At 51.7% G+C, this 26,680-nt stretch overlaps 1 protein-coding gene across 5 annotated transcripts; it reads left to right on the top strand.

Moving 5' to 3' along the window:
• The first annotated feature begins 149 nt into the window (after window positions 1-149).
• On the top strand, window positions 150-26,283 carry KASH5 (KASH domain containing 5). Of its 5 annotated transcripts, none has more exons than XM_036275134.1 (20): window positions 150-226; window positions 2,498-2,617; window positions 5,572-5,676; window positions 6,198-6,384; window positions 6,853-6,917; window positions 8,011-8,077; window positions 8,334-8,495; window positions 9,026-9,143; window positions 9,466-9,516; window positions 14,996-15,073; window positions 15,357-15,413; window positions 15,722-15,781; window positions 16,489-16,553; window positions 16,712-16,799; window positions 17,083-17,223; window positions 21,299-21,357; window positions 22,944-22,989; window positions 24,753-24,817; window positions 24,896-25,015; window positions 25,117-26,283. In XM_036275134.1, exons 2-20 carry the CDS (start codon window positions 2,593-2,595, stop codon window positions 25,256-25,258), a joined length of 1,701 nt encoding a protein of 566 aa, XP_036131027.1. In that variant the 5' UTR covers window positions 150-226; window positions 2,498-2,592; the 3' UTR covers window positions 25,259-26,283. The 5 variants fall into 5 exon arrangements, with proteins under 5 accessions (XP_036131027.1, XP_036131025.1, XP_036131028.1 ...); XM_036275132.1 differs by having other exon boundaries at window positions 2,498-2,635; window positions 15,363-15,413; XM_036275135.1 differs by having other exon boundaries at window positions 2,498-2,635; window positions 17,101-17,223; window positions 24,899-25,015.
• The last annotated feature ends 397 nt before the right edge of the window (window positions 26,284-26,680 follow it).

The following is a 26,680-nucleotide window of genomic DNA, read 5'->3' as shown; positions in this document are numbered from 1 at the left end:
TACCAGGTAACCCACAAGACTAGCGTGCACCTTTTCTTGACCTGCGCCTGCGTCGGGGGAGGAGCCCAGCGGGGCGGGGTTTAGACGCCGCGCGTGCGCACTCGGTCCCGCCCCCGCTCTCTTTGCTTTTCCCGCGGGAGTAGCGTACGCGCACTTCCATCGCGGGCAACTGCCGGTCGTTATTCGGGGCCCTCGGCTGTGTTCCGGGCGTGGGACGTGACCCCAGGTGCGAGGTAGCCCTGTTAGAGCCCCTCTCCAAACCCTGACAAAGCCCCCAAGTCGTAGGGGAGAGCCCCCAATATCAGGGCCTTCCATAACTTGTTAAAGGTCTTGAAATCCTGACCAAATCCCCTCAAAAATACTGAAAGGAACCCACCAGGAAATCTTATAGATGACCCCTGAAGTCTTGTCAGGATCTTTTAGAAAGTCTGTCAGGCTCCCGAGCCTGTCAGAAACTCCCCTGAGATCCCTTTCCTCTCCCCGCAAATCCTATGAGACCCCCAAATCCTGTCAGACCCCCAGAAATCTTGTCAGACCCACAAAATATCAGAGCTCTGAAATCCAGTCAGAGACACCCCAGAAATCTAATCAGAGTAACCCAGAAATCTAGTCAGAGACCCCACAGAGCCAGTCAGAGATCACCCACAAACCCAGAGACCCAGAAATCCAGACTCCCCAGAAATCTAGCCAGACCCCACAAATCCAGAGATCAACCACAAATCCAGTCAGAGACCCCAGAGAAATCCAGAGACCCCCCTCACAGATATGTCAGAGATACCCCAGAAGTCTGATACCCTCTAAAATACAGACCCCCTTAAAATTCCCAGAATTCCTGCTCCAGTCCTGCTAGACTCTCCCCTCCAAATCCCCCCTGAGATTGACCAGAGCCTCCCCAGGTCCCTCACCAGGAGTTTGTCCCCCCAACCCTGTCAGAAGCTCCCAGTGCCCGTCAGCACCCTTGCAGACACCCTCCCTCACTGAGTTTCCAGGGCCATTGCCCGCCTTCTGCACCCTCTAGCGTCGTCCAAACCCTGGAAGCTCCCTCCTCCAAGACCGCTTTTCCGAGGACATTCTAAAAGCCCCCAAGAAGTGTGCCTGTCACGGCTGTGGACCCCATCTGGTGCCAGGGAAAGCAGGGTGTGGGGAGTACTTGGTGAGGAAAGGGGAGATAAGCAGGTGGGGTGAGGACAGGCAGGCCCCAGGGGACCCTGCATTGACCATTTACTGGCCCCAGTGTGCCAGCTCGGCATGATGGGCACCGTTGTCGGCTGTAATTATTAATAGCACCTCTTTCACTCTTGAAAGTGTCCTGCAGTTGGGATGAGGAATCGTATGATCAACCTGGTTATAATGGAGGCAGGACGGCATTTTGGGGGGGCACAGGAGAGGGAGTCCCTAACTGCTCCAGGGACTGGGGATGGCTCCCCGGGAGCTGTGAGCCAGGCAGGGGCCGGCCCTAGGTGGGAATCGAGGCAGTGTGGCCCAGGCCTGGCAGGAACATGGGAAGATGTTAAGCTCCCATGGTTGTAATGAGGGCGAGGGGCCTGGAGGCTGGCCAGTGGAGAGAAAGGTGACAGAGAGGCAAGGAGCTGCAGAGACCACTCTGCCACACCAGCCAGAGGGGCTAGGACTTAGTCCCGAGGGCACTAGGGAGCCATGAAAGGGTTGGGAGCACGGGAGAGATGGGGTCAGACTCAAGTGGGACTCCAACAGTTCCAAATACAGGCTGATACGGCAAGGATGTCAGTAGCCCAAGGTGGTCAGGAACCCGGAGACAGCACCTTGTTTAGAAATGTTTGCCGGAGGAGGAGACATGTGAGCCGAGACAGGAAGGGCTGGCAAGGAGGGTGTCCCAGGCAGAGACCCAAAGGTGGGAACAGCAAGCCTGGTTTGAGGAACAGCACCCAATTCAGAGTCGCTGGAGCAGCAAGTGTGATTTAGGGTGGGAAGGGCAGGGCCAGGCCATGCAGGGCCTTCGATGCCAAGTCCAGGGTCTAGGCTCTGCCCATGGGGTGCTGGGGAGCCATGGAGGAATGTTGAGCAGAGGAGGGGCAGGTCAGTTCTGGGGCCCTGTGGGGATGGACTGCAGTGGGGAGCTGTGAGGCCAGGGAAGAGGCTGCAATGAGGGCCCATGGGAAGAGGACAAGGCCGCAGCCTCGAGGTTAGGAAGAAGAGAAGGAGACAGGGTAGCGTCACTGGGAAGGAAGGACAGGGTTGGGGACTTGACAAGCTGTGGGAAGGAGGGATGGTGAAGAGGGAGTGACCCCTACCCACCTTGCCCCACTTTGATCTCTGCCACCCACTCCCCAGGTCCCTCTTTTCTCAACCCACACCTCCAATCCATAAAACAGGTTGGAGCGGGAGCTGCTGTGATGGAGGCAGGGATAGGCAAACAGGTTCTGAGAACCCAGAACGCCCGGGGCACAGGTGAGACAGAGCAGGTCCCACCCCTCTGGTGGCTGGTTTGAGGAGGCTATTCCTCTGCTTGTCCTTCCAGGAGCTCTCAGAGCAGCCTGTTCCTTTTTGATCCCTCCCACTGATGGAGGAAGGCTGTTAGCTTCGCCAGCAACTGCGGAGCGACAAAGGTGGCCTATGGACCTACCAGAGAGCCCTGCAGGTGGGCCCGATACACAAAGTAGGTGACTGGGCCCCTGTTTACCCCATGGGAGTATGAAGAGGGAGTAGTGGGTGAACAGGCACCAGGCTGTGGCTCGGGGACTTGGAAGAGGTGGCTTGAGGCTCCACTGTGGTGCGGGGTGGGAAGGAGGAAGCCTGCAGTGTGCCCACTTGTCTTGATCCCTTATCCCCTTTGCTCTGGATGGTCAGAGCAGAAGCCGTTGTATGTACTGTGCCCCCTGCCTGGAGCACGCCCTTCCCAGTGACTGCAGGCTCACCCCTTGCTTTCTGCAAAGCAGCTGCCCTGTCACACTGTCTCCTTTTTCCTGCTTGACCTCTCTTCATAGCACTGACATCGGTTTGTCTGTTTACTCTCTGCCTTCCCACTAGAGCATGAGCTCCACCAGGCAGGGTCTGTTTTATTCACTTGAATTTCCAGTTCCTAGAGCAGCATTGTCCAACATGTGAGCCATATATGTAATTTTAAGTTTTGTTAGTAGCCACATTCAAAAGAAATAGAAAAAGAAACAGGCCAAATGAATGGGAATAACAGATGTTATTTGACCTCATAAACCCACAGTGGTATCATATAATCAATGTAAAAGTGGATTGGCGATATTCTTTTTTTTTTTTCCATGTGAAGTCTTCAAGATCTGGTGTGTGCTTTATACTAATAGAACATCTGAGTTCACACTGACCACAGTTCAGGTGCTTACAAACCACATGTGGTGTGGCGCTACCCTAGAACAGTGCCTGACTCATAGTAGGAACTCGGTTACGGTCCTTGAATTGGCTAAATGCAAATGATATGCGTGTGACTGCCACTTCCTCTGGGAAGATGCTAGGTTTCCCTTTCTGAAACTCGTGCTAAGTGGGGAGCCCATCGTGATGGGGGAGAGGCAGGGCCCTTTTCTTAGAGACTCCCCAAGTCTAGCGGCAGCAGAACCTGTGCCTTTTCTCTGGATCTCAGGTTTAGTCTGTGGCCTCAAGAGGCTTTCCAGGTAGGAAGTAGACACCTGCGTGAGGGCACCTGCGGGCCTACTGACCGAGTGACCGACATTTAAACTTCACTGGCACCAGCAGAGGGCGTTCAGCCACCGAGGAACCTGTGGGCCAGAGCTAACCCAGCTTTGAGAGGCTCCTGAAGGAAAGAGAGGGACACACCCAGGAGACAGAGGAATCTGGGGGGAGACAGAAACAGCAGAGGAGGGAGGCAGAAGGCTTGGGGAATAGAGAGCTGCACAGATATGAGAAGAGAAGCACAGAGACACAGATGGAAGAAGATGGGGGCAAGCGACATGGAGACAGAGGCAGAGCACAGTGGGGAGAGAGATGGAGAAAAGAGCCAGAGAGAAAGTTAGAGACACCGAGGGAGCAAATGAAGGAAAGAACAGGAGAGAAGCACAGTTATATCGTCCTGCAGGGCCCTGGGAAGAGGCTGTAGACAAATGCAGATCCTCAGACCCCACGTGGTCTGTAACCAGACAGTCGTAGGTTGACTGTCTTGCTCTCTATGGCTAAGTGGCCCTGGGCAAGTGACTTCACTAGGCCTCAGGGTCCTCCTCCATAACATAGGCAGCACGGTGAGAGGAAGAAACAAGAGTGCCGGGAAAGTCCTGGGCAATGGGCCCTGGTGTCTCTCCTAACTGTGGGTTCCTCCTACTCCCCAAAGAGCAGGGCTCAAACCCGAGGGGGTTGAATTTGAGCTACTGCAAAGAACCCTTGAAGAGTTAGAGGGATGAGAAAGGGCACTCATATGTTGAACAGGTGACCTTGGGCAAGTTCCTAACCTCTCTGTGCCTAAGTCTCCTCACCTGTAAAGTGGGGCCGATAATAGCAGACCCCATAGTCCATGCAAAACCTTCAGAAGAGGCTGAGTAAATTTTCAATTCTATACTGAGCTTCCACGACATGCCAGGGCCTTTCCAGATTTTATCTCATTGCTTTTGTAAGAGGGAGGGAATACTACCCCCATTTTCCAGACAAAGAAACTGAGGCTCAGGGAGGCTGAGTCCCTTGCCTGGGTTGGCCCCTGCGTCTGCCAGACCCTGTAGCCTGTGCTCAGCCCGCTGCTATACCCAGCAGTCTAAGAAGTCTTGAAGGTCACTTCCAGCCCTCAGAAAGATGCTGGGCTGTCCCAGTGGCTCCTGAGGTGGAAGATCTTCTATATCATGGAGCATATTGAGTGCCTTCTATGCAAACACTGCATACAGGAGTGAACAAACAGACCCCTGAGACGTGCACAGAGTGTGTGGTGTGTGTGTGTGTGTGTGTGTGTGTGTGTGTGTGTGTGTGTTCACATACATAGACCTAACTCTCACAGCCCTGGGGAGGGGGAATCTCTCTACCCTGCCCCCATTTTACTGGTGGGGAAACTGAGGCTCCAAAAAGAGAAGCAAGTTGTCCACAGCAGTGCAGCTGAGCTCTGAGCTCTTGGCCTTGGGCTCCCATGCTGCCAGCTTTGACTGGGGTTTGTTGAAAGGAGAGAGATCCCGCCCACCAGGCAGGCTCGGAGACCGGAGATGCAGCAGGCAGAATCAGGCAGAATCAATCCAGGCTGCCGGAATGTTATTGGATTGTTCCTGGCTTCTGGGCCCCACTTCACCCTCAGCTCCTCCCAGAATCCTCTTTTCTTTGCCCTCCCCCACCTCTAACCCCCTCTAAGCATAGCCTGAGAGGCAGGGGAAGAGAGAAGGAAAGGGTGATTGTTCATTGGTTATCTGGGCTCCTGAGTGGATTGGACACAAAGGATCAGACAGCAGGAGGGACTTCCTGGCCCAGGGTGTGGGGTGGGGAGGTGACTCAAAGACCCTCACATTGCTGCCCCCACCCAAAGCTTCCTGCTGTTCCCCACCAGCCCCAACTCCAGACAGCTCTGAATGAATTTTCACCCCTCTGCAGGAGCCCAGATCACTTCTCTCCTCACGGGTGGGACTGGCTCTCTTTTCTCCTCAGTGTACCTCTGGGACCAGCCAGAAGAGAGGCGCCTGGGGACACTGCTCAACTTAGAGGAGCAAATACTTAACTCCACTTTCGAAGCTTGTGATCCCCAGAGGACAGGTGGGAGGGGCAGGATGGGGCCTGGGAGCACTGGGCATGGGAGAGAGAAGGAATAAGGGGCAGAAGTGGGAGACTGGGAATTGGGGAGCCATAGAGAGAGAGGGAGGGGCTAGAAGCCTTCTTGGAGGTCCTGTAGGACATGGGTGATTGTGGGAAACTTCAGAAAGAAATGGATCAGAGGATGAGGCCTTTCAGGCAAGGACAGTGAGAAGGAGAAAACTTAGGGGACATTGCAGGAAGAGGGTGGGGCTTTGGTGCCTGGAAGAGGGAGGGAGAGCAGCCACTGTGGGCCTGTGGGGCACAGCTAGTTCTCTTTGGTCCACCCTCTGAGGTGGGGATGACTTGTGAAAGGTCCAGGTGAAAACGGACTCAAAGGAGGGAAAAGGATTTGCCCAAATTATCTTGGCCAGCCAGGCTGTGGTGCAGGGGTGCCACTAGCTCAGCCAGTGATATCCTAATGTCCCCAACTCCGACCCCTCCCCAATTGCCCAAGATTCCCTCATGGCATGCTCTGTCTCCAGGCTCTGTGGCTGTGACCCACGTACTAGCCTACCTGGAGGCTGTGACAGGACGAGGCCCCCAGGATGCACGCCTCCAAACACTGGCCTGCAGCCTAGACCCCAACAGGGAGGGCCCTCAGGCCACCGTGGACTTGGACACCTTCCTGGTCGTCATGCGGGACTGGATCACTGCCTGTCAGCTGGATGGGTGGGTCCCTGTACCTCCACCCTCACCTGGGAAGTCCTTCCTAAGATCTCACCTCATACTTGCTCACTACAGCCAGCACTCTGGGCACAGAGACCTCCTATGGTTGGAAGGAGGCTGAGGAGAGAAAAAGTAAAAAGATATGGGGTAGGGGAGCAGCAGAGGGTCTAAGAACAAAGTGGCTGGGATGGGGAGGTGAAAGGGGTCTGGGAGGCAGAAATAAAAGGGACTGGAAGGAGGAAAAGGGGGGATGGTGAGGGGCTGACAGATGCCCCTCACTGTCCCTTCCCCAATCCCAGTCCTTGCCCTCCTGCTTTTCCATCTGGCCCCAGGCGCTTGCCATCTGGCCTCACCTTCCTCCCCATGGTGCTTGCTGTCACCTAACCTGGCCCCTCCTCCAGCCACCCACAATCCCCCTGCTGGGTTCCAGGGTGGCTGCAGGGGCCTCTAAGCCTCATCCCTTTGATATAGAGGATTAGAGCTGGAAGAGGAGACTGCCTTCGAGAGGCCCCTTACCTCCCAGCAACTGCCATCTGGTGAGATTGCTTTATATAGAATGAAGCAGGCTGGCCCAGGGTCAGACAGTGGGGGGACTTCCCACCTGGCGATAGAGCAGGGGATAGAGTGGGACCCCAGGGACTTTTGCTCTAGCCTGGAGCTATAAGTTTGGCTTTCTAGGTGCCTCCATGGCTGCCTCCCCACCTTCCCTGTGCTTTGGGCATTTTATTCTTCTGGGGTTGTTTTCAAAGCCTTCTCCTAACACCAGCTCTATCATAGAGCACTACATGGCCCGCCCACCTCTCATCCCATCCAACCAGGATGCCCTAGGCTAAGGTCCTTTCTCTCCACCACACACACACACACACACACACACACACACACATTCACAGACCTGCATTCCTTTCCCGCAGAAATCTGATAATCTGATTAGTTACCTGCTCTGCTGTTTGCTTAGTTGATTTGCTCACCATTGTATCCCTAGGACCTTACACCCAGGAGATGCTCCTCAAACAAGTGTTTGTGCTATATTTGTCCAGCTTTACAAAACAAAAGCAAATAAAATAGAGCTTACTTGGCATTCTTTGAACCTCCTGCCATTGGTCTTGGGGGCCAAGGAAGGACTGTTAGTAGGGGATGGGCATGTCAGCTCTGGGTTGGGGAAGGACAGGGAGAAACTGGAGGCCAGGAGGCTGGGGAGGAGGCTTTGGTGACCTGAGCCAGGATGAGGTGTGGGGATAGAGAGGAATGTGAAGCAGAGAGAGTCAAGGAGGAGAGGGGGACAGGGCCTAGGCCCTGGTGGATTGTGGGGGGTGAGCAGGAGCAAGAGATCCAGGTGGTGATTGAGGGAGGGGCCTGGGAGGAAGAACAGGTTTGGAGGCTGTTGAGGTGTCCCCAGTGTTGGGCATGGAAATTACAGAGCTATCTGGAAGATCCAGCCTGAGCTCAAGCAAGGTATTGATGAACAGGAGGCTCTTCCGATGTTGGGTGTAGTAACATCCCTGGGAGCAGATGGGGTCACCCAGAGCAAATGTGAGGGTGGAAACCAGAGGAGGACCAAGTCCAGAGTCCTGGATCACCCAGACATCTAAAGTCACTGGGGAGCCCACCACCCTCTCTGTCTTCCTCCAGAATGCCCAGACACCGAGGAGCCAGCCAACCTGGAGAGCTTCGGAGGCGAAGACCCCAGACCTGAGCTGTACCTATCCTCTGGCTTCTCTGTACCCTCCCCCTGCCCATGCCCTCCAGTCTGCCCAGGGCCTGGCTAGGGCTTGGGGTCCTTCCGAAGTGGGCAAGGGATAGGGGCTGTGCTAACAACTCAGGGAGAACAGGACAGTCTCCCTCCTGTTCTTTTTTTCCAGAATAGCTTATCTCCCCACCACTGTCACCACCTACTGTCACCTAGAAAAGGAAGCTGGGGCTGTGGGTGGTGACCCTGGCCCTTCCTGCCCCAGGCCAGGCACAGCTGATCTTCTGAGCAGCCTGGAGGACCTGGAGCTCAGTAACCGCAGGCTGGTGGGGGAGAACGCCAAACTGCAGCGCAGCGTGGAGACGGCTGAAGAGGGGTCTGCCCGTCTCGGGGAGGAGATCTTGGCCCTGCGCAAGCAGCTCCGAAGGTGGGCCCAGCCCACGTCCACGGTTCTGTGTCCCCGTGTCCCTCCTGACCACAGCCCCAGCCTCACTCTCTCTGCACCTGCTCCGTGTCTGTGACCCCACACCTGTCCCTTTCTTCTTTTCTTCTATCTTTTATCTTTCGTGTCTCCCTGGTTCTTGTCTCAGCCTCTAGGGTTCAGACTTCTCTCCTTATTCTTTCCTCTTAGATTCTCTATCTCAGCGGCCTATTTCTTTCCCTGTTCTCTGTCTCCCTCATGTCTGTCCTGTTCCTCCTATTTTAGTCTCCCACTCTCGAGGACTCTGACCCCACCCCTTTAGTTATTTAGGTAGAAACTGGTCTCTGTTCCCCATGCTCAGTTCTTTCCCCATTTTTTCCTCTGAGTCTCTGTCCCCCTCTCTCTTGGTCTCCATACCCCTCTATCTATAAGTTTCTGTCTGGGATTTCTCTCTTACTTCTCTCTCTCTGAGTGGATCTCTCTCTGTGGTCTGTCTTCCTCTCTCTCATGGCCCACATGTCCCTGCCCCCACTCAGCACCCAGCAGGCTCTGCAGTTTGCCAAGGCCATGGATGAGGAGCTGGAGGACCTGAAGAGTCTGGCCAAGAGCCTGGAGGAACAGAATCACAGTCTTCTGGCCCAGGCCCGGCAGACAGTAGGTTCAGAGAAAGGGGCATGAAGGTGTCCTCTTCCTTCCCTCTTCCTTGGAGTCTGAGCAGCAGAGCTTGACTATGGAGTGTGAAGAGGCAGAGGTCACCCAGGCTTCCTCTGTCCTCCCAGGTCTTGCTTTCCTTGGACTTGGAGGCCAGGTCTCCTTGCCGTTCCTCTAAAGACAGAAGAGACCCCAGGAGCCATCAGGGCTCCCCAGACCCATTCCCCCATCCCCCAGTGACCCAGGCCTGAGTTGTGATCCAGGGGTGGATGAAGGGCAATATGAGGGCAAGGAAACCCCTAAAGAAGCCTTTATCCTCTCTTAGGAAAAGGAGCAGCAGCATCTGGTGGCTGAAATGGAGACTCTGCAGGAGGAGGTGAGCTGAGACCCAGTGCCCACCCCCACCTCTTCCCCAGTCCTACCCCATGTGCCTCAGACACCCCCAGCAGCCTGCGGCCAAACACCCTTCAGCCTAGTGAGGGAGACCTCCAAGATCCTAATGATATGTCTCTGAAGGTCGCATCACATGTGAGAACGGCCATGGTTGGTCAAAGTGTAGGGCACGGAGCGGCCTGCCTGGATTCACACGGAGGCCACCTGCATAAGCATGAATCCCCTCTCTGGGCCTCAGTGTCCTCACCTGTAAAAATTGGCAAAATAGCCCTGGCCGGTTTGGCTCAGTGGTTAGAGCGTTGGCTTGCGGTCTAGAGAGGCCCGGGTTTAGTTCCTGCTAAGGGCGCATACCTTGGTTGCAGTTTGTCCCCGGCCCTGGTTTGTCGTGCGGGTGGCAGCCACTCGATGTGTCCCTTTCATGTCGATGTTTCTCTCTCTCTCTTCCTCTCTCTCCCTCCCACTCTATCTGAACAAAAAATGGAAAAATGTCCTTGGGTGAGGATAAAAAAAAAATGGCAACATAATAGAATCTCCCTCATGGGGTTGTGTGAGATTTAAACAAGGAATGCTTATAAAGCTTTACGTACAAGGCAGGACACATGGGAAGTGCTCACTAAAAGTTAGCTAGTGTTGTTCATATATTAGTATTTTTTTTATGGTGGGAAGAACGCAGACCTTGAAATCAGCCCTGAGTTCAAATCACATCTCGGCCACTTACATGACAAACAACTTTTAGGCGTGTGACTACCCATTCCCGAGCCTTCTAGTTTTATTTTCTAAGATTGGAGGAGGAGAGTATCTGTTCAACAAGGTTATTATGGGAATTAAATGACTGCACATAATATGATCGGGTGCAGTTCAACCTCATATCTGGTTCAAGCTGCGTTCCATCTGAGGCAGAAAACATCATCTGAGTTCATTCTAGGTCCACCTAGTCCTTTTAGGTGGAAATTGAAACTTATCACTTGATAATGAATCTCATTACTTTCACCCCCACAAGATGGCGTGTAAGTTGCTGGAGACTCAGGGAGCACCTTAGTGCTACAGGAGGTGGCGGTCCTCGCACAACATCTGTTCTCTCTGCTGGACAGGATTGATGTTCATAGTCCCATCTGGTCCTTAGCCTTAGTCACCACTGCATGCTGGCATTCACTGGGAGGCTGGCATTCATTGTCCTCTCGTCCTGGACATACAGTCCTCAGTGCATCTGCTGGTGGCGCCCTTTGCCTGTAAAGGCCACTGGGGCTCTGGCTCAGCCACTTCTGTACCCTTCTAGGAGCACAGTGAAGGGTTAGCTGCTTTCCTGTGACCCTGTGGCCTCAGGGGCCTCCCTGGGCCCTCTGCCTCAACAACTTACATGGCTATTTCTATTCTGTTATTCACATGCCTTGCTGGTTCTGCGACTGCGCTGGGAAAGGCCTCTCAGATTCCCAGATGTCCCAGGGGTTCTGTGGTTCAAATGCATTCATTCTTGCCCCCCTCACAGCTAACCCTGGGCTTGGGATGGCTCAGGGCCTATTTTCTCTCCGTTGCTCTCTTCTTCAACTCTCCTTCACCCTCCCCCAGCCCTAAGGATCTCTCCCCAGTTGAGGCAATGATACTGACTCTGCCTGAGCCCCCCAAATCTTTGTCCTACATGTGCATATGGCTTTTACATTTAAATCTAAAACTTTTTTCTACAGTTGTTTTCTGGCTCTTCTATGAAAATTCCCTCCCTTAGGGCTATGGGAATCTCGCTGCAGGATGACTGCCACAAGTGTGAGGCATGGGGTACAGACAGGATGTGACTGCTTCTTCTAGAACTTCTCTTTTTAAGAACAAGGGGCTTTCCCTAAACCCATAGCAGAGCCCGCCTCTTATATCTCTTTGACCAAAGTGGCAAATGAATATAGCCAAACCACTTCCTAGCATGGGTAACACAGCCCCTGGTGGGTCCGGAATACTGATTAAAAAGAGGTTTTGAAGGTCTCTGGGTTGGTTTGGCAGCTCTTTGGCTTGTCTGTCTGTCTGTGGCCTCGTGATCACGGGGCTGCAACAGCTCTCGACTTCATATTCTCATTCAAAGCAGACAAAGTGGGGCAAGGAGGCCTAGCAAATTCTCCTCTCATGGCTCTCATCATCAAAAGAAAAAGCTTTTCCAAGAGTGCTCCCACTGTACCCTCCATCCCAGCAGATCTCTCTTACATCTCATTGGTGGAACTGGATCACATGACAACCCTCCTTCACTACCACCACCACCACCAGCTGCCAAGGAGGCTGGGAGAATAGCCTCAGCCTCTGGAGGGGGGGAATGGCTGCTAGAGTTAGCTAACCTGCCCAGTCTCCTGAATCTGCCAAGATTTCCATCTTGATTCACCTTCAGAGCTGAGGCTGGGACCCACCTGCCCACATAGAGAACACCCCCCCCCTCCCAGCCAATGTATGCAAAAGAAGGAATAAGCAGGGAGAATGACAGCCTCTTCCCATCCCAGAAGGCCTGCTGCCAAGTCAAGTGCCTTGAGCTGCGCCTGGGACATACTAGGCGCTCGATAATGAGCTATTCTTAGATCCCTCCCCTCCACCTTTCTCTTCACTGGCAGCTGCCTACAGAGCATCTATAGATCAAGTTCTCAAGTTACAGTAGAATAATGCTGGAGTAAGGGACACTCAGACACTCAGCTTTCCTACGGAGAACCTACGAAGCAGGATTCAGGTTACTGCAGAAGAAGGCAGGAGCGGCTGAGTAACCAGGTTCCCTGCCGAGTCACCCAGGATCCAGCCTGCAAATCCCAACCAGGTGGACAGATGTTGACACAGCATTTGTGGCCCATCCGTCCTTCCTCCGCCCTTTACCTGGCAGTTCAGGCCCACTGAGACTGAGAGGGAGGGAGGGCAGCTCGCGGAGGACTTGCAGCCCAGCCAGGCTGGAGAGAACTAAGAGCTGGCCTTGGTATCCCCAGGGGCACCAGGACAAGGGATGTGGCAAGGAGAGTCGACTGCCTCCATGCCCAGAACTGCTTTTCCCCATGACTGCCTCATCAAAATGCAGGGCAGCTTGCTAGGTTTTTGGTGCCCAGAAACTCTAGAGTGGAATTTGGGCCATTTACTCTCAGTCCCATTTCATAGCTGGCCCAGCCCACTGCCCTCTCCTGGCCCCCTTGTTTTCCTGATAACTCTCCTCATCCTTGAGTATTCTGCCTCTGCACTGCCTCCTCAGGAAGCCCCTCATCGGGGCTCCCAGCAGCACCAGGCCCTAGTCCTCATCAGAGTCCACCTCACACATCATCATCAGCTTCTGCATTGGTCTCCACCTCTAATGATGAGCTGGGGACAAGAGATGAATCTGGTTCCCCATTCTCTCCCAAGGCTTCACCTGTCTCAGAGGAGAGTCTGAGGGTTATAAGCATAGGACTTGGAATTAGAATTGGGTTTGAGTCCACTTACTTAACATCTGACCTTGGCCAAGTTTATTAACCTCTTTAATTCTTAGTTTCCTCTGTAAAAGTGGGGATGATGGCAGTAAAAACATTGTTAGGACAGCCAGACATTACATTCTTCCTGAATGGCACAATATGACATGTATAGCAGCACCCATGAAATCTGCCTGCCAAAAAGTTGACAAGGCCCTGGATCTACCCACCAGTTTACAGGGAATAATGAAGATGTAGGAACATGGTGAACATTACCATAGGGAAGGAGAACACAGTAAACCAAATCTAAATGCACCAGTTTCTACAAGACAAGTGATCTGGTTTTTCCACAAAAGAAGGACCCAAAAAAGTGCCAGGGTTGGAAGGTGGGAGATTAGTGTCAGATAAAAGGAATTGAGACACTTCAACCAAAAGCTAGTGGATCCTCATTCAAATAAAGTACTTGTGAAACATGTGAGAAACAACCAAAAATTAAAAAGAACACAACTTGGGTGTGAGATGATATTAAGGAATTATTTTTAACTTTGTTAAGGGTGATAATGGGAGGTATTGTGGTTTTGCTAAAGGAAAGGTTCTTAAGTAGGAGATTAAAATGCTGGAGTAATTACATGTGAAATAATATGCCTGGGATTTGCTTTAAAAATCTGATTAAACCCCAAACAAAACAAAAAACCTGAAGGACAGAGAAGAAACAAACTGAGAAACTGGGTGTTGGGTAATGGGGGGGGGTTCACTATACTGTTATTTTTTACTTTTGTGTGTGTTAAAAATTCATAATCGCCCTGGCCGGTTTGGCTCAGCGGTTAGAGCGTCGGCCTGCGGTCCTGAGAGACCCGGGTTCAGTTCCCGGTAGGGGCGCGTACCTCGGTTGCAGTTTGTCCCCAGCCCTGGTCGGTTGTGCGGGTGGCAGCCACTCGATGTGTCCCTTCACGTCGATGTTTCTCTCTCTCTCTGTTCCTCTCTCTCCCTCCCACTCTACCTGAACAACAACAAAAAATTCATAATCCACAGTTTTAAAAATATTTTTAATTTTTTTAAATTACAGTGTATATTCAATATTATTTTGTATTAGTTTCAGGTGTATAGCATAGCAGTTAGACAATCATATACTTTACAAAGTGGTCCCCTGATATTTTCAGTACCCACCTGGCACCATGCATAATTATTACAATTTTTTTTCTTGATTGATATATTAGAGACACAGAGGAAGGGAGAGAGAGAGAGGGATGAAAACATCAACGAAAGAGAACATCAATTGGCTGCCTCCTGCATGCCCCCCACTGGGAATCGGGCCCACAACCTGGGCACGTGCTGAGACCAGGAATCCAACTGGCGACCCCTTAGTGCATGGGTTGACACAACCTGCCGGACAATAATTATTACAATATTATTGGCTATATTCCCTATGCTGTACTTTATATCCCCATGACTATTTTGTAACTACCACTCTGTACTTCTGAATCCCTTCACCCTTTTCACTCAGTCTCCCAACCCCCATCCCTTCTGGCAACCATCAGTCTATTCTCTGTATCTATGAGTCTGTTTCTGTTTTGTTTGTTCATTTATATCGTTCTTTAGATTCCACATAAAAATACTTTTAATATAACATTTACCAAACGTTTGGTATATGTCAGGCACTCTTCTAAATGCTTTGTGCTATTAGCATGTATTTGCATTAATTACCACCTATAGACCTGGGGCAAGTCTTTCAACCTTCCTGTGCCTGAGTTGCTTTTATCTTTAAAATAGGGAATAAGAAATGAGTCAACACATGCAAGGTGCTCAGTAAATGTTAGCAATTAGCTCATTTAATCCTCACAACAAACCCATGAAGTGGGTCCTATCTTTCCATTTTTACAGATGGGGGAACGGACTGATGCACAGAGAAATCAAAACTGAAATTCAACAGGGTGGTCAGAAGGATTACATGGGCTAAAACATAGAAAGTGCTTAGCATGTTGCCTGTTGCAGATCGAGTGTCAGCGGATGTCAGCTATGAGTATTATCTTTGCCATTTACTGAAGTAAACATGACCGCCATTCCTCCTTCCAGAATGGGAAGCTACTGGCTGAGCGGGATGGAGTGAAGAGGAGGACTGAGGAGCTGGCCATGGAGAAGGATGCTTTAAAGGTGCCACCCCTCCCTAGTGCCTTGACAACTCCCCCCACCCCCCAGTCCATGTTACCATTTCCAGTTTCAGCCACTAAGGCCTGGTGAGAGGTGGAACTTCCATCAAGCCTTCAGGTTCCCAGGACTGCCAGGCAACTTGGCCGAAATCCCTGTCCCTGTAGCTGATGGCCAGAGATCTGGAGGGAGGTTTAGGAGAGGGGTTCGGGAGTGGGCAGGCCTGGGGAGGCAGGGCTGAGGAGCATACTGGGAGGCAGGACAGATGGACAGACTCCTTCCTTGGCAGCGACAGCTCTGTGAGTGTGAACACCTCATTTGCCAACGGGACTCCGACCTCTCTGAGGTGAGGGGGCTGGGGTGGGGATGATATTTGCTTCCAAGTACACTTGCCCATTTCCTGCCCCAAGTCTAGAAAGGGAAGTCCTGCCTGGCTCTAATCCAGGGACAAGCAAGCAGCCCAGAGAGGTCACAGGGTTCCATTGAGGTCACAAGCATGACCATGCAGGATCCGGAAACCCAGTGCTATCCCTCAGGCCCTAGCCTTTCCCAAAAGCTCACCCTGCCCTCCCCCCAACACCCTACACCCCCACTCCTAGCCTCAGTGTCTTTGTGGGGCTGAATCCAGTCTCACTTGACGTTGGGCTTTCCCAGCGCACTTGCCACGCGGAGACTCTGGCCAAGACCTTGGAAGAGTACAGAACAACAACTCAGGTAACCCAGGCTCCCTCACCCACCCTTGGCGGTCCCCTGCCTGGCCGTGCTCTCCCCACTTCTCTTGCCATCTCCAAGATTTATTGCCTCTTTCAGTCTCTGTCAATCTTGTCCCAAGTCTCCTCATCTCACTTCCATCTCTACTGTCTGACTGGGTGTCCCTCTCTCTTTCCATCTCTCTCTGCCTTTTCACTTTTTCTGTCTTTCCTTTCTTTTACTCTGTGTATCTGTTTTCCATTCACTTTTATTCTCTGTATGTGTCTTTTCACCACATCTCTCCTCCTCATCTCTATGTGTATCTATGCCTGGCGTATTTAGGGTCTTGTCTCAGACCCTCTTTGGATCTAGTCTATCTCCCAGGGCAACTCCTCTCTCTGTCCCTGGTCTTTATGAGTTTCTTACATCTCATTTGTCTCTTGTCTCTGTGACTCTGTGTCCATCTGTGCTTTGCTGTTCTGTGAGTCTCTTCTGCCTTCCTTTGCTTAGTTTTCCTGGCTGGCAGGTTGCCTTCTGGGTTCCTGCTGCTCTCTGTCTCTCTTTGGCCTCCTGAGTTTTTGGCATTGATTTCTTCCCCACGTGCCTTGGCGCTGTGTGTCTTGACGAGCCCAAAGAAGTCAGAGGAGTGGAATTGACCTGGGAAAAGGAGCCTAGCGGTGGGGGTTGAGAAAGAATGGAAAGCCAGATGTCCCTTGCTCCCTCCATTGCAGGAACTGAGGCTGGAAATCTCACACCTAGAGGAGCAGCTGAGTCAGATCCAAAAGGGGCCAGATGAGTGAGTGGAACATGAGGGGTGGAGGAGGCAGGAGGAGAACTCGAGGGCAAGGACCCCAGCCTCCACCTCAAGGTGGGCAGGGTGGCAACCCCAGCACAGGCCGACCGACAGGTGGTGGGCAGGCACAGAAGCCTTCCCCCTCCTGACTGTGTGACCAGGCTACCCGTAGGGGCTCAGGCAAGAAGAGTGGGCTGGACCAAGCTGCTGCCCCCATCGCTGGGCATGGAGATCCAGGCCATTCAGCAGGTGGGCCTGGCACCCCTGGGAACACTGTATCCTACCTAAAGCTACAACTCTGACCCAGCCCTGACTCTTACCCTACCCCATTTCTCCTCAGGACCATCTGTCCGAACCTCATCCCTAATCCAATTCTTGGTCCTGGCACCAAACCTTCTTGGGTCCTGCCTCCACCCATTCCCTAGCCCAGGCTCGTACTATCTGCCTTCCACTTCCATCCCCACACCTCAGCGCATCTCCATCCCCATCTCTGACCTGTCTTCTGCCTTAATCTGGCCCTCTCTGACCTCAGAAACAACTTCCCTCCCAGAAACAAGAAGAGGCAGCCACCGATCTCTCCAGCCCTCTGTGTGGGGTGTGGCAGTGGGAGGAGGACATCAGTGAGAGTGATGAGGACGCGGACTTTCTACCTGAAGCCCCAACCGAAGGACAGGTGAGCACCAGTGAAGTCCAGAGCTGGCAGAAGGGCCTGAGACTCCCTAATAAATAGGCAAATGTTGACTGAGAGACCACTGAAGGACACAGAACCCAAGCCAGACAGGACACCATCCCTGCCCTCTAGGGACTGGCCTGCTAGTGTGGTAGACAAAAATGAAGAAAGCAGCCCTGGCCTGTTTGGCTCAGCATCTAGAGCATCAGCCTGCCAACCAAAGAGTCACTGGTTCGATTCCAGTTACGTACCTGGGTTGCGGTTCTGTCCCCTGCCCTGGTTGGGGTCATGCAGGAGGCAACCAATCAATGTGTCTCTCTCACATCGATGTTTCACTCTCTCTACCCACCTCCCACTCTATCTGAAGATAAAATAAATGGAAAAATATCCTCAGGTGAGGGTTAAAAAAAAAAATTTTTTTTTAAATGAAGAAAGCAGCCCTGGCCCTGGCCGGTTTGGCTCAGCGGTTAGAGCGTCAGCCTGCGGTCCAGAGAGACCCTGGTTCGGTTCCCGCTAAGGGCATGTACCTCAGTTGCAGTTTGTCCCTGGCCCTGGTTGGTTGTGCGGGTGGCAGCCACTCGATGTGTTCCTTTCACATCGATGTTTCTCTCTCTCTCTCTCTCTGTTCCTCTCTCTCCCTCCCACTCTACCTGAACAAAAAATGGAAAAATGTCCTCGGGTGAGGATAAAAAAAAAAAAAAAGAAAGCAGCCCTGGTCCATTTGGCTCAGCGATTGGAGCGTCAGCCCACAGACCAGTGAGTCCCAGGTTTGGTTCCTGCTAAGGGCACGTACCTCAGTTTGCAGTTTGTCCCCAGCCCTGGTTGGGGTCGTGTGGGTGGTAACCACTCGATGTGTCTCTCTTACATCGATGTTTCTCTCTCTGTTCCCCTCTCTCTCCCTCCCGCTCTATCTGAAGATGAATATGAAAATGTCCTCAGATGAGGATTAAAAAAAAAAAAAAAATGAAGAAAGCAAACACAAATTTCTTTGTGATTGTTGTTGTTGTTTAGGAAACACTGTCAGAAATCACCTTATTTAAAATGTTACTATGGCCCTGGCCTGTTTCGCTCAGCGGTTAGAGTATAGGCCTGCGGACTAAAGAGTCATGGATTCAATTCCGGTCAAGGGCACGAACCTCAGTTGTGGTTCGGTCCCCTGCTCTGGTCAGGGTCAGGGCCGTGTGGGAGGCAACCAATAGGTGTGTCTCCCTCACATCAATGTTTCTCTATCTCTCCCCCTTCTCCCCTCCCTCTCTCGCTCTCTCCCACCCCAAATCTGTCTGAAGATAAATGGAAAAATAATCCTGCAGTGAGGATTATTTTAAAAATTAAAAATAAAATGGTACTATGCCCTGGCCGGTGTGGTCCAGTTGCTTCGAGGGTCGTCTTATACACTGAAGGGTCACGGGTTCAATTCCCTGTCAGGGCACATACCCAGGTTTTGGGTTTGATCCCCGATTGCATACAAGAGGCAACCAATTGATGTTTCTCTCTCTCTTCCTTTCTCTCTCTCCCCCTCCCTTTCTCCCTTCCCTCCCTCCCTCTTCTTTCCTCTCTAAAATCAAGAAAAAAATGTATCCTCAGGTGAGGATTAAGACAAACAAAAAAAACTCTTTAAAAAATTAAAAATAATCCCTGGCCGGTTTGGCCCAGCGGTTAGAGCATCGGCCTGCGGTCCTGAGAGACCCGGGTTCGGTTCCCGCTAAGGGCACGTACTTCGGTTGCAGTTTGTCCCCGGCCCTGATTGGTCGTGCGGGTGGCAGCCACTCGATGTGTCCCTTCACGTCGATGTTTCTCACTCTCTCCCCCTTCCTCACTCTCCCTCCCACTCTATCTGTACAAAAAATGGAAAAATATCCTCGGGTGAGGATAAAAAAATAAAATTAAATTAAAAATAAAATGGTACTATATACAATTACAAAACAGGAGGTATAAAGTACAGCATAGGGAATATAGCCAGTAATATTGTAATAACTGTATGGGGCTAGGAGGGTACTGAAAATATTGGGGGGAACACTTTATAAAGTATATTTTTGTCTAACCACTATGCTGTACACCTGAAACCAATACAAAATAATATTTAAAGTAAACTGTAATTGAAAAATAAAAAGATAAAGTTATTAAATCCTACAAAAATAAAATAATAGGATGGTACTACAGTGGGAGTGAACTGTTCTTCCTGATACTGTAAACGTCCATTAAGCATTTACTTTAGCAAACCCACTATGAAATCTTGAACTCAACAATAACCATTGTTTTATGACTTCTATAATTATCTGAATGATAATATTACATCGTTTGAAATAACTGAGACAACTCATCTGTAATGTCCATAACTAAAAAGTGAACTTTTAATCTATTAGTGCCAGAAGAAATTTGTATTTATTTGTTTGTTTATTTATTTTAGAGAGAGAAAAGAAGCGAGAGAGAGAAACATTGATTTGTTGTTCCACTTATTCATACATTCATTGGTTGCTTCTTGCATGTGCCTTGACTGGAATCAAACTCACACCCTTGGCGTATCTAGGCAACTGAGCTACCTGGCCAGGACAACCAGAGCAAATTTTTTAAAGAACATATTGGTAACAGCTCGGTAAACAACTCTGTATTTTCTTGAAATCTATACCATTTCAAAGGTGTTCACCATCCTTAAAGGAGAAATACTTCTTCGCTCACTATGTCCCTGGGTTGAGAGAAGCTTCTGTATTTTTCTTTGACATGAATGTTCTCATTGATTTCTCATTTACCTCTCCCAGATTCTCTGTGAGGTAGGCTTCCTCATCCCTCATCCTTCTGCTCATGCCCACAGTCACACAGTTGTGGAGGGCAGAGCTATATTCCTCAGAGGAAATGAACTTCTGCCACGAGCTCTCAGACACCCCATCCAGGGGAGGACTGAACCAGGCCTCAGGGTGCCGCCTGCACTGGTCCTGGAGGGACAGAGTAGAGTCACTCAGGACCCGGGCCCCTTCGCACTCGGCCTGGTGGAGAGATCACACAAATGGGCAATTCCATGCAGGCTTGTTGGTGTGCTAGAGGTGGGGGGGAGTCCTGCGGGAGCCCAAAGAAGGAGGTGCCTGTGTCCGCGGAGATTGGAAGAGATCACAGGGATACTGACACTTGAGTTTATTTTTAAGAAAAAAGAAGTTAAGTAGTGCGAGGAAAGAAAGCCTTCTAGGCAGTGGGAGCAGTGTACATGGAGGTGTGAAACCGTGTAATGTGCTTGGGGACAGAGGGCAGTTGGTGTGACCAGTGAGAGACGAGGCTGGGGCCCCATCATGAAGGGAATTCCCTAGCGAACTAAAAGACTTTTCTCCGTCAACACAGGAGGGCGTGAGCAGGGAAGGGCAGGGGCAGCTCGGGGTGTAGAAAGATCCCTCGGGGGCCAGCCACTAGGAGGGGGACTAGGAGGTGAGGCCAGGGAAGAGGCTGAGTCAGTGGTCCAGAGGGGAAGGATGAAACCTGAGCCAGGCCAGGGCCTTTAGATGGAGAAAAGGGGATGGACAGAGAAAATTGGGGCAGGGAAGACAGAGTTGTGGACAGATGGGCTGGGGTTCAGGGTGATGGGAAGGGAAGAGAAGAGGGCAAGTGCTGAACCTATCTTGTGATGGTTATGTGGGACATGGGGGGAAGAGTGGGCTGCCCAGGGCCAGTGGGTTCACAAAACTGGAGCTCAAGGATGTATTTAGAAAAGAGTGTGGGGCTGATTGAGGCCATAGGATGAGATGTCCCTGGAGAAAACAGAGAGAGACCTTGGTCCTGAGGGAGAGCAGATGATGGGGCCATTCAAAGACTGGGAACCTGGGAGAAGAATGAGGTTTGAAAGGGGAATGCTGAGCCCCTCTTGGGCCAAATGAGACATTTGGGGGATCTAGACTCCTGGGTCCTGAATAAGAAAGGGGCTTAGAGGGGTCTAGAACAATGTTCCACTTTCTGATCTCTGCTCCAGGGGGATAATAGAGCTGTCCTGGAGGAGGGAGCCCAGGAGGAAGGCAGGTTTTTGAAGATGGTGAATTCTTGAGGTATTGCAGCCCGGGAGACCTAACCATTTTTTTCCCTCCTCCTGCCCCTGCCACAGAGAAATTTCCAGGGAGAGCCAGCATACCCTCATGAAAGAAGGAAGGAGCGATCGATATGGTAAGAAGCCTGCTCCTCCCAAACCTCTCCCTCTGCCTCAGGGTGACACCTGATTCTCGGGCAGATGGAGTATAAGAACTAAAAGAGCCCCGATGGAGCCTCGCATCGCCCGCTCACTCACTCACTCTTGCAGAGGGACCCTGAGCCTGTAGACCAGGATGAGTCAGACCCAGCCCTGCCCTCAGTGACTCCAGGCCTAGGGGGAAACAACCCTGACCAGATAGTTCCAGGAGGATGTCTAGTACCTGAGGGCTTCGTGGGAAGGTGGGATGCCTGAATGGGGTCCTGCAAGAATAGTATTTGTATAGGAGACTCTTACATTAAAAAAGACAGTTGTCAGGAAGATGGAACCGCTCAGTCACTCAGTCACTGTCACTGAATACACATCTACAAGGCCTTTAGGTACCCTTGGGATAAATGAGACCCAGACTGGGCCCCTGGGGAGCACCCGGGTAGTTGGGAGACCATGATGGCTCTGGAATCAGACACCTGGGTTCAAATCCCAGCTCAGCCCTTTGTGATAGAGGATGGTGGGAGCATTTGGCATAATGCCGTGGAGCCCTGACCTTGTGATTGTTATGAAGCTCCTGTGCAGGCCTTTGAGGATAGAGAAATCACTGGATGTCTGCACCAACCCTCCTTGGGGCCTCCGGTTTTCTGTGATGTCATCCTCTTCCCCACCACTCTTTCAGACTCCTGGCTGTAGCAACTAATGAGGCTGTTTGCCATGGGCTCTAATTGGACTTGTCTGGGAAAGCTGAGATTGGGTGGGAGGGGGCTCCAGAGCTGTGACCTCCCCTCAGTCACCAGGAAATGGAAGGGAGAAGGGGGCTGAGCAGCAGCAGGGCTGGGGGCTGGCCATCTGAGTTTCTGAGGTCAGGGCAGTATGATGCACAGATTGGGAAGCTGGGAGTGAGGAAGGTAGTGAAATCCTGTCATCCTAGAAGTGGCTAGGGACAAGGACTTGAGCCTTGAGAGGGGCTGGATACCTTTTGGGGTGCTAGTTGAGGAAATAGCTGTATCCTGAGGGTGTTGGGTCTGAAACAGAGAGCTGACTCTCTTGTCCCCAGTGAAGGTGATAGCTAGTAGTGTGCACATCTGGGTCTCCAAGGAACATCCAGACAAGGCAGCTTGAGACCTGAGTCCCTAAGGAGGCATTTCAGGGACTCAGGCAGCTGTGACCCTAGGCGGGGCAGAGGCCAGGGGCTCACACCCCTAAGAGAAATGATTTTGAATGGGAGTGGGGCTTACACAGTTGGATTCTGAAGTTCAAGTCCTGAAAAAAAGACCCAGTAAGACTGAGACTTAGTGAAAATGGTGCCACCCAGCAAGCAGGATGTAGCGGCAGGGTCTGAGGCTGGTGTTCTGGGAGTGAGACCCGGGCATCAACTGGAAAAGTAGCAGCTGAGAAAGCCAGTGAGATGAAGAAACCCTCTTACCCTTTTTGAGGTCGCAGACCACAGGCCCATCCATGGTGCCCATTCCTCCTTAAGAACCCAGCTTCAAAGGTTCCCCTGAGCCCCTAAGCGGGCAAATGGGAGTCAGGCAGAGGGAGGATGCTTGCAGTGACATTGTTGTTGCCCCAGGTTGCCCAGAAGAGAGGAAGAGGAGGAAGCAGATATCCAAGTCACGGTAGGCAGTCCCCAGCACCCCTCCCAGTCCTCCTCCACTTCAGGCCCTTGGAGGGGACTGATGTCATCACAGCTCCTCCTCAGCTCCCACCCACACCCCTACTTCCCCTGAGCAGACAGAAAAATCATTTGGCCAAGAGATAACAAGGCCCTCACTGTAGCTAATGAAGCGGATGGTGCTGCGGGTGATGGCCTAAAGGCCAGTGGGCGGCCAGAATGTTCCCAGGGGACCCCCCAAGCACACACTGGGATGCAGCCGACACACCACCGGCCTCACAGACGTGGTTACACCCCCGGATTGCGAAAATGCACACGCACATGCACCCACACACAGGAAGGGGCTGGGCCCTCCCCAGCCAGCCTCAGAACTCCCTTGAGGCAGAACACCCTCCTGCCCAGCACCACACACACAGGTCCTTTGCTCCTCAAAGCAGCAGGTAACAATCCCCATTCTCAGGCAAGGAAAGGGAGGGGGGGAAATGTGGTGAGACGAGGAATCTGGAGTCCTCGGCCGAGGATGGGAGAGCCCAAATGTGTGCCAGGCTCTGTTCTGGGCACCTAGGACCCCCCAGGGACCACACCATCCAAGATGGTCTCTCTGAGTAGCCTGACCCCAAAGCCCACCTCCTTCCTGCCACACCTTCGTGGAGTCAGGGCCCCACCTCCATTTCCTGGAGCTGGCATGCTGATCTTCACCCAGCTCTCAGGGTGAGGGGTGAGGGTCATATTGTAAAGGGCCTGGCTCCGGGCCTGACCCAGAGCAGGCACACAGTAGGTGGCAGTGGTGAAGGTGGTGGCTGAGGCTGATGTCCTGTTGTTATTTATTACTGTTTGTTTTTTAATCCTCACCCAAGGATATTTTTCTTTTTTTTTTTTTTGTATCCTCACCTGAGGACATTTTTCCATTGTTTTTGTTCAGATAGAGTGGGAGGGAGAGAGAGAGAGAAACATTGACGTGAAAGGGACACATCTAGGGACTGCCTCCCGCACAACCCAACTAGTGCCGGGGACAAACTGCAACTGAGGACGGGCCCTTAGCAGGAACCGAACCCGGGTCTCTCCGGACCGCAGGCTGATGCTATAACCCCTGAGCCAAACCAGCCAGGGCTCTTTCTTTTTTTTTTTAATCCTCACTGGAGGATTTTTCTATTTATTTCAGATAGAGTGGGAGGGAGGGAGAGAGAAGAAGAGAGAGAGAGAGAAACATCAATGTGAGAGAGACACATCAATTGGTTGCCTTCCACACAACCCTGACTGGGGCAGGGGATTGAACCCACAACCAAGGTACAAGCCCTTGATCGGGAATCGAACTTGCAGTCCGCAAGCCAACACTCTTAACCAATGAGCCAAACTGGCCAGGGCTATTACTTTATGTTTATTGCCATTTGGATATTTCCAGAATCCAATGGAAGTGGAAATGATCATATTGAATAGCTCACACAGTTATTGAGCATTCACTATGTGCCAGGCATTGTTCTGAGCCCCCTCCCACTTTTTTTTTAACCTGCATTCACTCAGTCAGTCTCCACTTCAGATCTGAGAAATTGGTATTGTCATCATTCCTGTCCAGCAGGTGGGCGGATAGGTGGGGTGACATGCCAAAGGACACACAGCCAGAAGCTGGCAGAGGCGGGACCCCAACCCAGCAATATGTTTCAGTGAAGCTTATGCACTGAGCCACTCACTGTGTTTCACCCCCTTCGATGGGGTCACTTCTGTCCAGGACCCCGTGTCTCAAATTTGTCATCTCCTTTGTCTTTCCAGGCTGATCTCTCCATCCCTCTGGGAGACCCTCACCCTGGAGACATTCCAAGAAGCCCTCCTGAGAGGTACCAGGACCCACAGGGACTAAGAGAGGACTTAGGGACAAAGTCCGGTGTGATTGCCCTGCCCTCCTTTCTCTCCAGCAGCCCCGCCCAGCCAGACCTGCAGCAAGCTCTGGTGCCTGTGGAGAAGAAGCTGATCCCAGTCAGGAGGCCAGTCTGGGGCCAGCTCTGCCTGTGCCCCCTGCATCCCCAGCAGCTCAGGTGAGCCCTGAGATATCACCAGAAGGAAGGTGGTCATCAGACATTGGGGCACGCAGTCTCTCTTGGGCACCTTCCTAAGCACTGTCCTGCCACCCCACCAGGGTTACTGGGCACCCGCTGATCCCGGCACCTGTCCTGGGTCTCCTGTTGCTGCTGCTGCTCTCCATTCTGCTGCTGGGTCAGTCCCCGCCCCCCACCTGGCCCCACCTCCAGCTCTGCTACCTCAGGCCCCCACCGGTGTGAGCCATGCTCTTCCCTTGAGAGCAACGTCTAGTTCAGTGAATTCCTCAGGCTCTTTTTACTGTTGTTCCTATTGTTATGTCACTGTTATCTGGGATTACCCCAGTACTGAGACCCCAGATGCAGTACTCCATGATCCCTGTACAGGGTCTTTTTGTGAAGTCTCTTGGTTTTTTTATGTTGGCAAATACATTTCTTAACAATAGCAAAACACACCCAATAATGGAGTAAGCACTAGGGGTTTATTCTCCTCACTAAACAAGCCTGGAGAACAGCAGTAGGCCCACGGTCCAGTCTCCACAGCCTCGGGGCCAGCACGCTGTGATTCTCTGTGATTTTCCTGGCCCTTCTCTCATGCTCAGAGGATGGCGGGCATTGTAGCTTCATACGTCATATCTGCAGAGAGAAGGGGACACGTTCCTTCTTTTTTTGTAAAGAAAAGCAGTAGCCTTCCCAGAGCCAGCAGCAGACCTGTGTTTATGTCTTGTTGGCCAGACTGTTGGGCGTCATCACCCCTAGCTGCAAGGGAGGCCAAGCGCCTCTCCTGGCAGAAAGAGGGAGAAAGAGATGTGGGCCAGGCACACACCACAGATGGTCCACTACAGTGCAAACAGCCAGCAGGAGGTGGACCAGTGTGCCATTTGTTCACTCCTCCGACACGTAGAGATCATCTATTTGCCACAGCTAGAACTTAGAAGATAAAGTTGTAGAGAAACAGGCCTCCAGTGCCAGGGTGAGGAGCGTTCATTTTCCCCAAGGATGATGGGAACTTTATAGGTTTTGTTGCTTGTTTTTGATTACTTATGCTTTAATTGAGGTGTAATTTACATACAGATAAATGGACAAATCTTAAGTATTAGCTGGATGAATTTTTGCATATGTAAACACTCGAAAACAAAACCCAACCCAGTTCAAGATATAGAACAGTTTCAGCACCACAGAGGCTTTCTTGGGAGAGTTTTGAGCAAGGGTGGGACAGAGTCACACCTGTTTAAAGACAGATAGTGACCGGCTGGTGTGGCTCAGTGGTTGAGCGTCAACTTATGCACCAAGAGGTCGCCAGTTCAATTCCCAGTCAGGGCACATGCCCAGGTTGTGGGCCAAATCCCCAGTGGGGAGCATGCAGGAGGCGGCTAATTAATGTTCTTTCTCATTGGTGTTTCTATCTATCTCTCCTCCCTCTCTCTCTAAAAAATCAATAAAGAAAAAAAAAAAGGAGAGATAGTGATAGAGGTAGCTGCGGGCTCTATGTGAACCCAGAAAAGGTACCTAACTCAGCCTAGAGGCTAGAGATTTCTTCCCAGATAAGTGACATCAGCATTTAGTCTTGAAAGATGAGTAAGGTTGGTTACAGTGAGCAGGGGCTTAGGAGGATGTCACAGGCAGAGGAAACAAATATGTGTGACGACCAGGGGGTGAGAAAAA

This window comes from Molossus molossus, unplaced genomic scaffold, assembly GCF_014108415.1.
Source record: "Molossus molossus isolate mMolMol1 unplaced genomic scaffold, mMolMol1.p scaffold_m16_p_21, whole genome shotgun sequence".
In the NCBI taxonomy this organism is placed as follows: Eukaryota; Metazoa; Chordata; class Mammalia; order Chiroptera; family Molossidae; genus Molossus; species Molossus molossus.
The sequence above is the reverse complement of the archived record's forward strand: the minus strand, read 5'-3'. Positions and strand labels throughout refer to the sequence as shown.

What these genes read in the sequence shown, in the direction of transcription:
- KASH5 (XM_036275131.1), top strand. Translation starts at nt 2,593, where the DNA reads ATGGACCTACCAGAGAGCCCTGCAGGTGGGCCCGATACACAAA. An exon ending in TGGCCCAGGCCCGGCAGACA is followed by an intron (nt 9,144 to 9,465) that starts GTAGGTTCAGAG and finishes ATCCTCTCTTAG; the next exon opens with GAAAAGGAGCAGCAGCATCT. An exon ending in GGGACTCCGACCTCTCTGAG is followed by an intron (nt 15,414 to 15,721) that starts GTGAGGGGGCTG and finishes GGGCTTTCCCAG; the next exon opens with CGCACTTGCCACGCGGAGAC.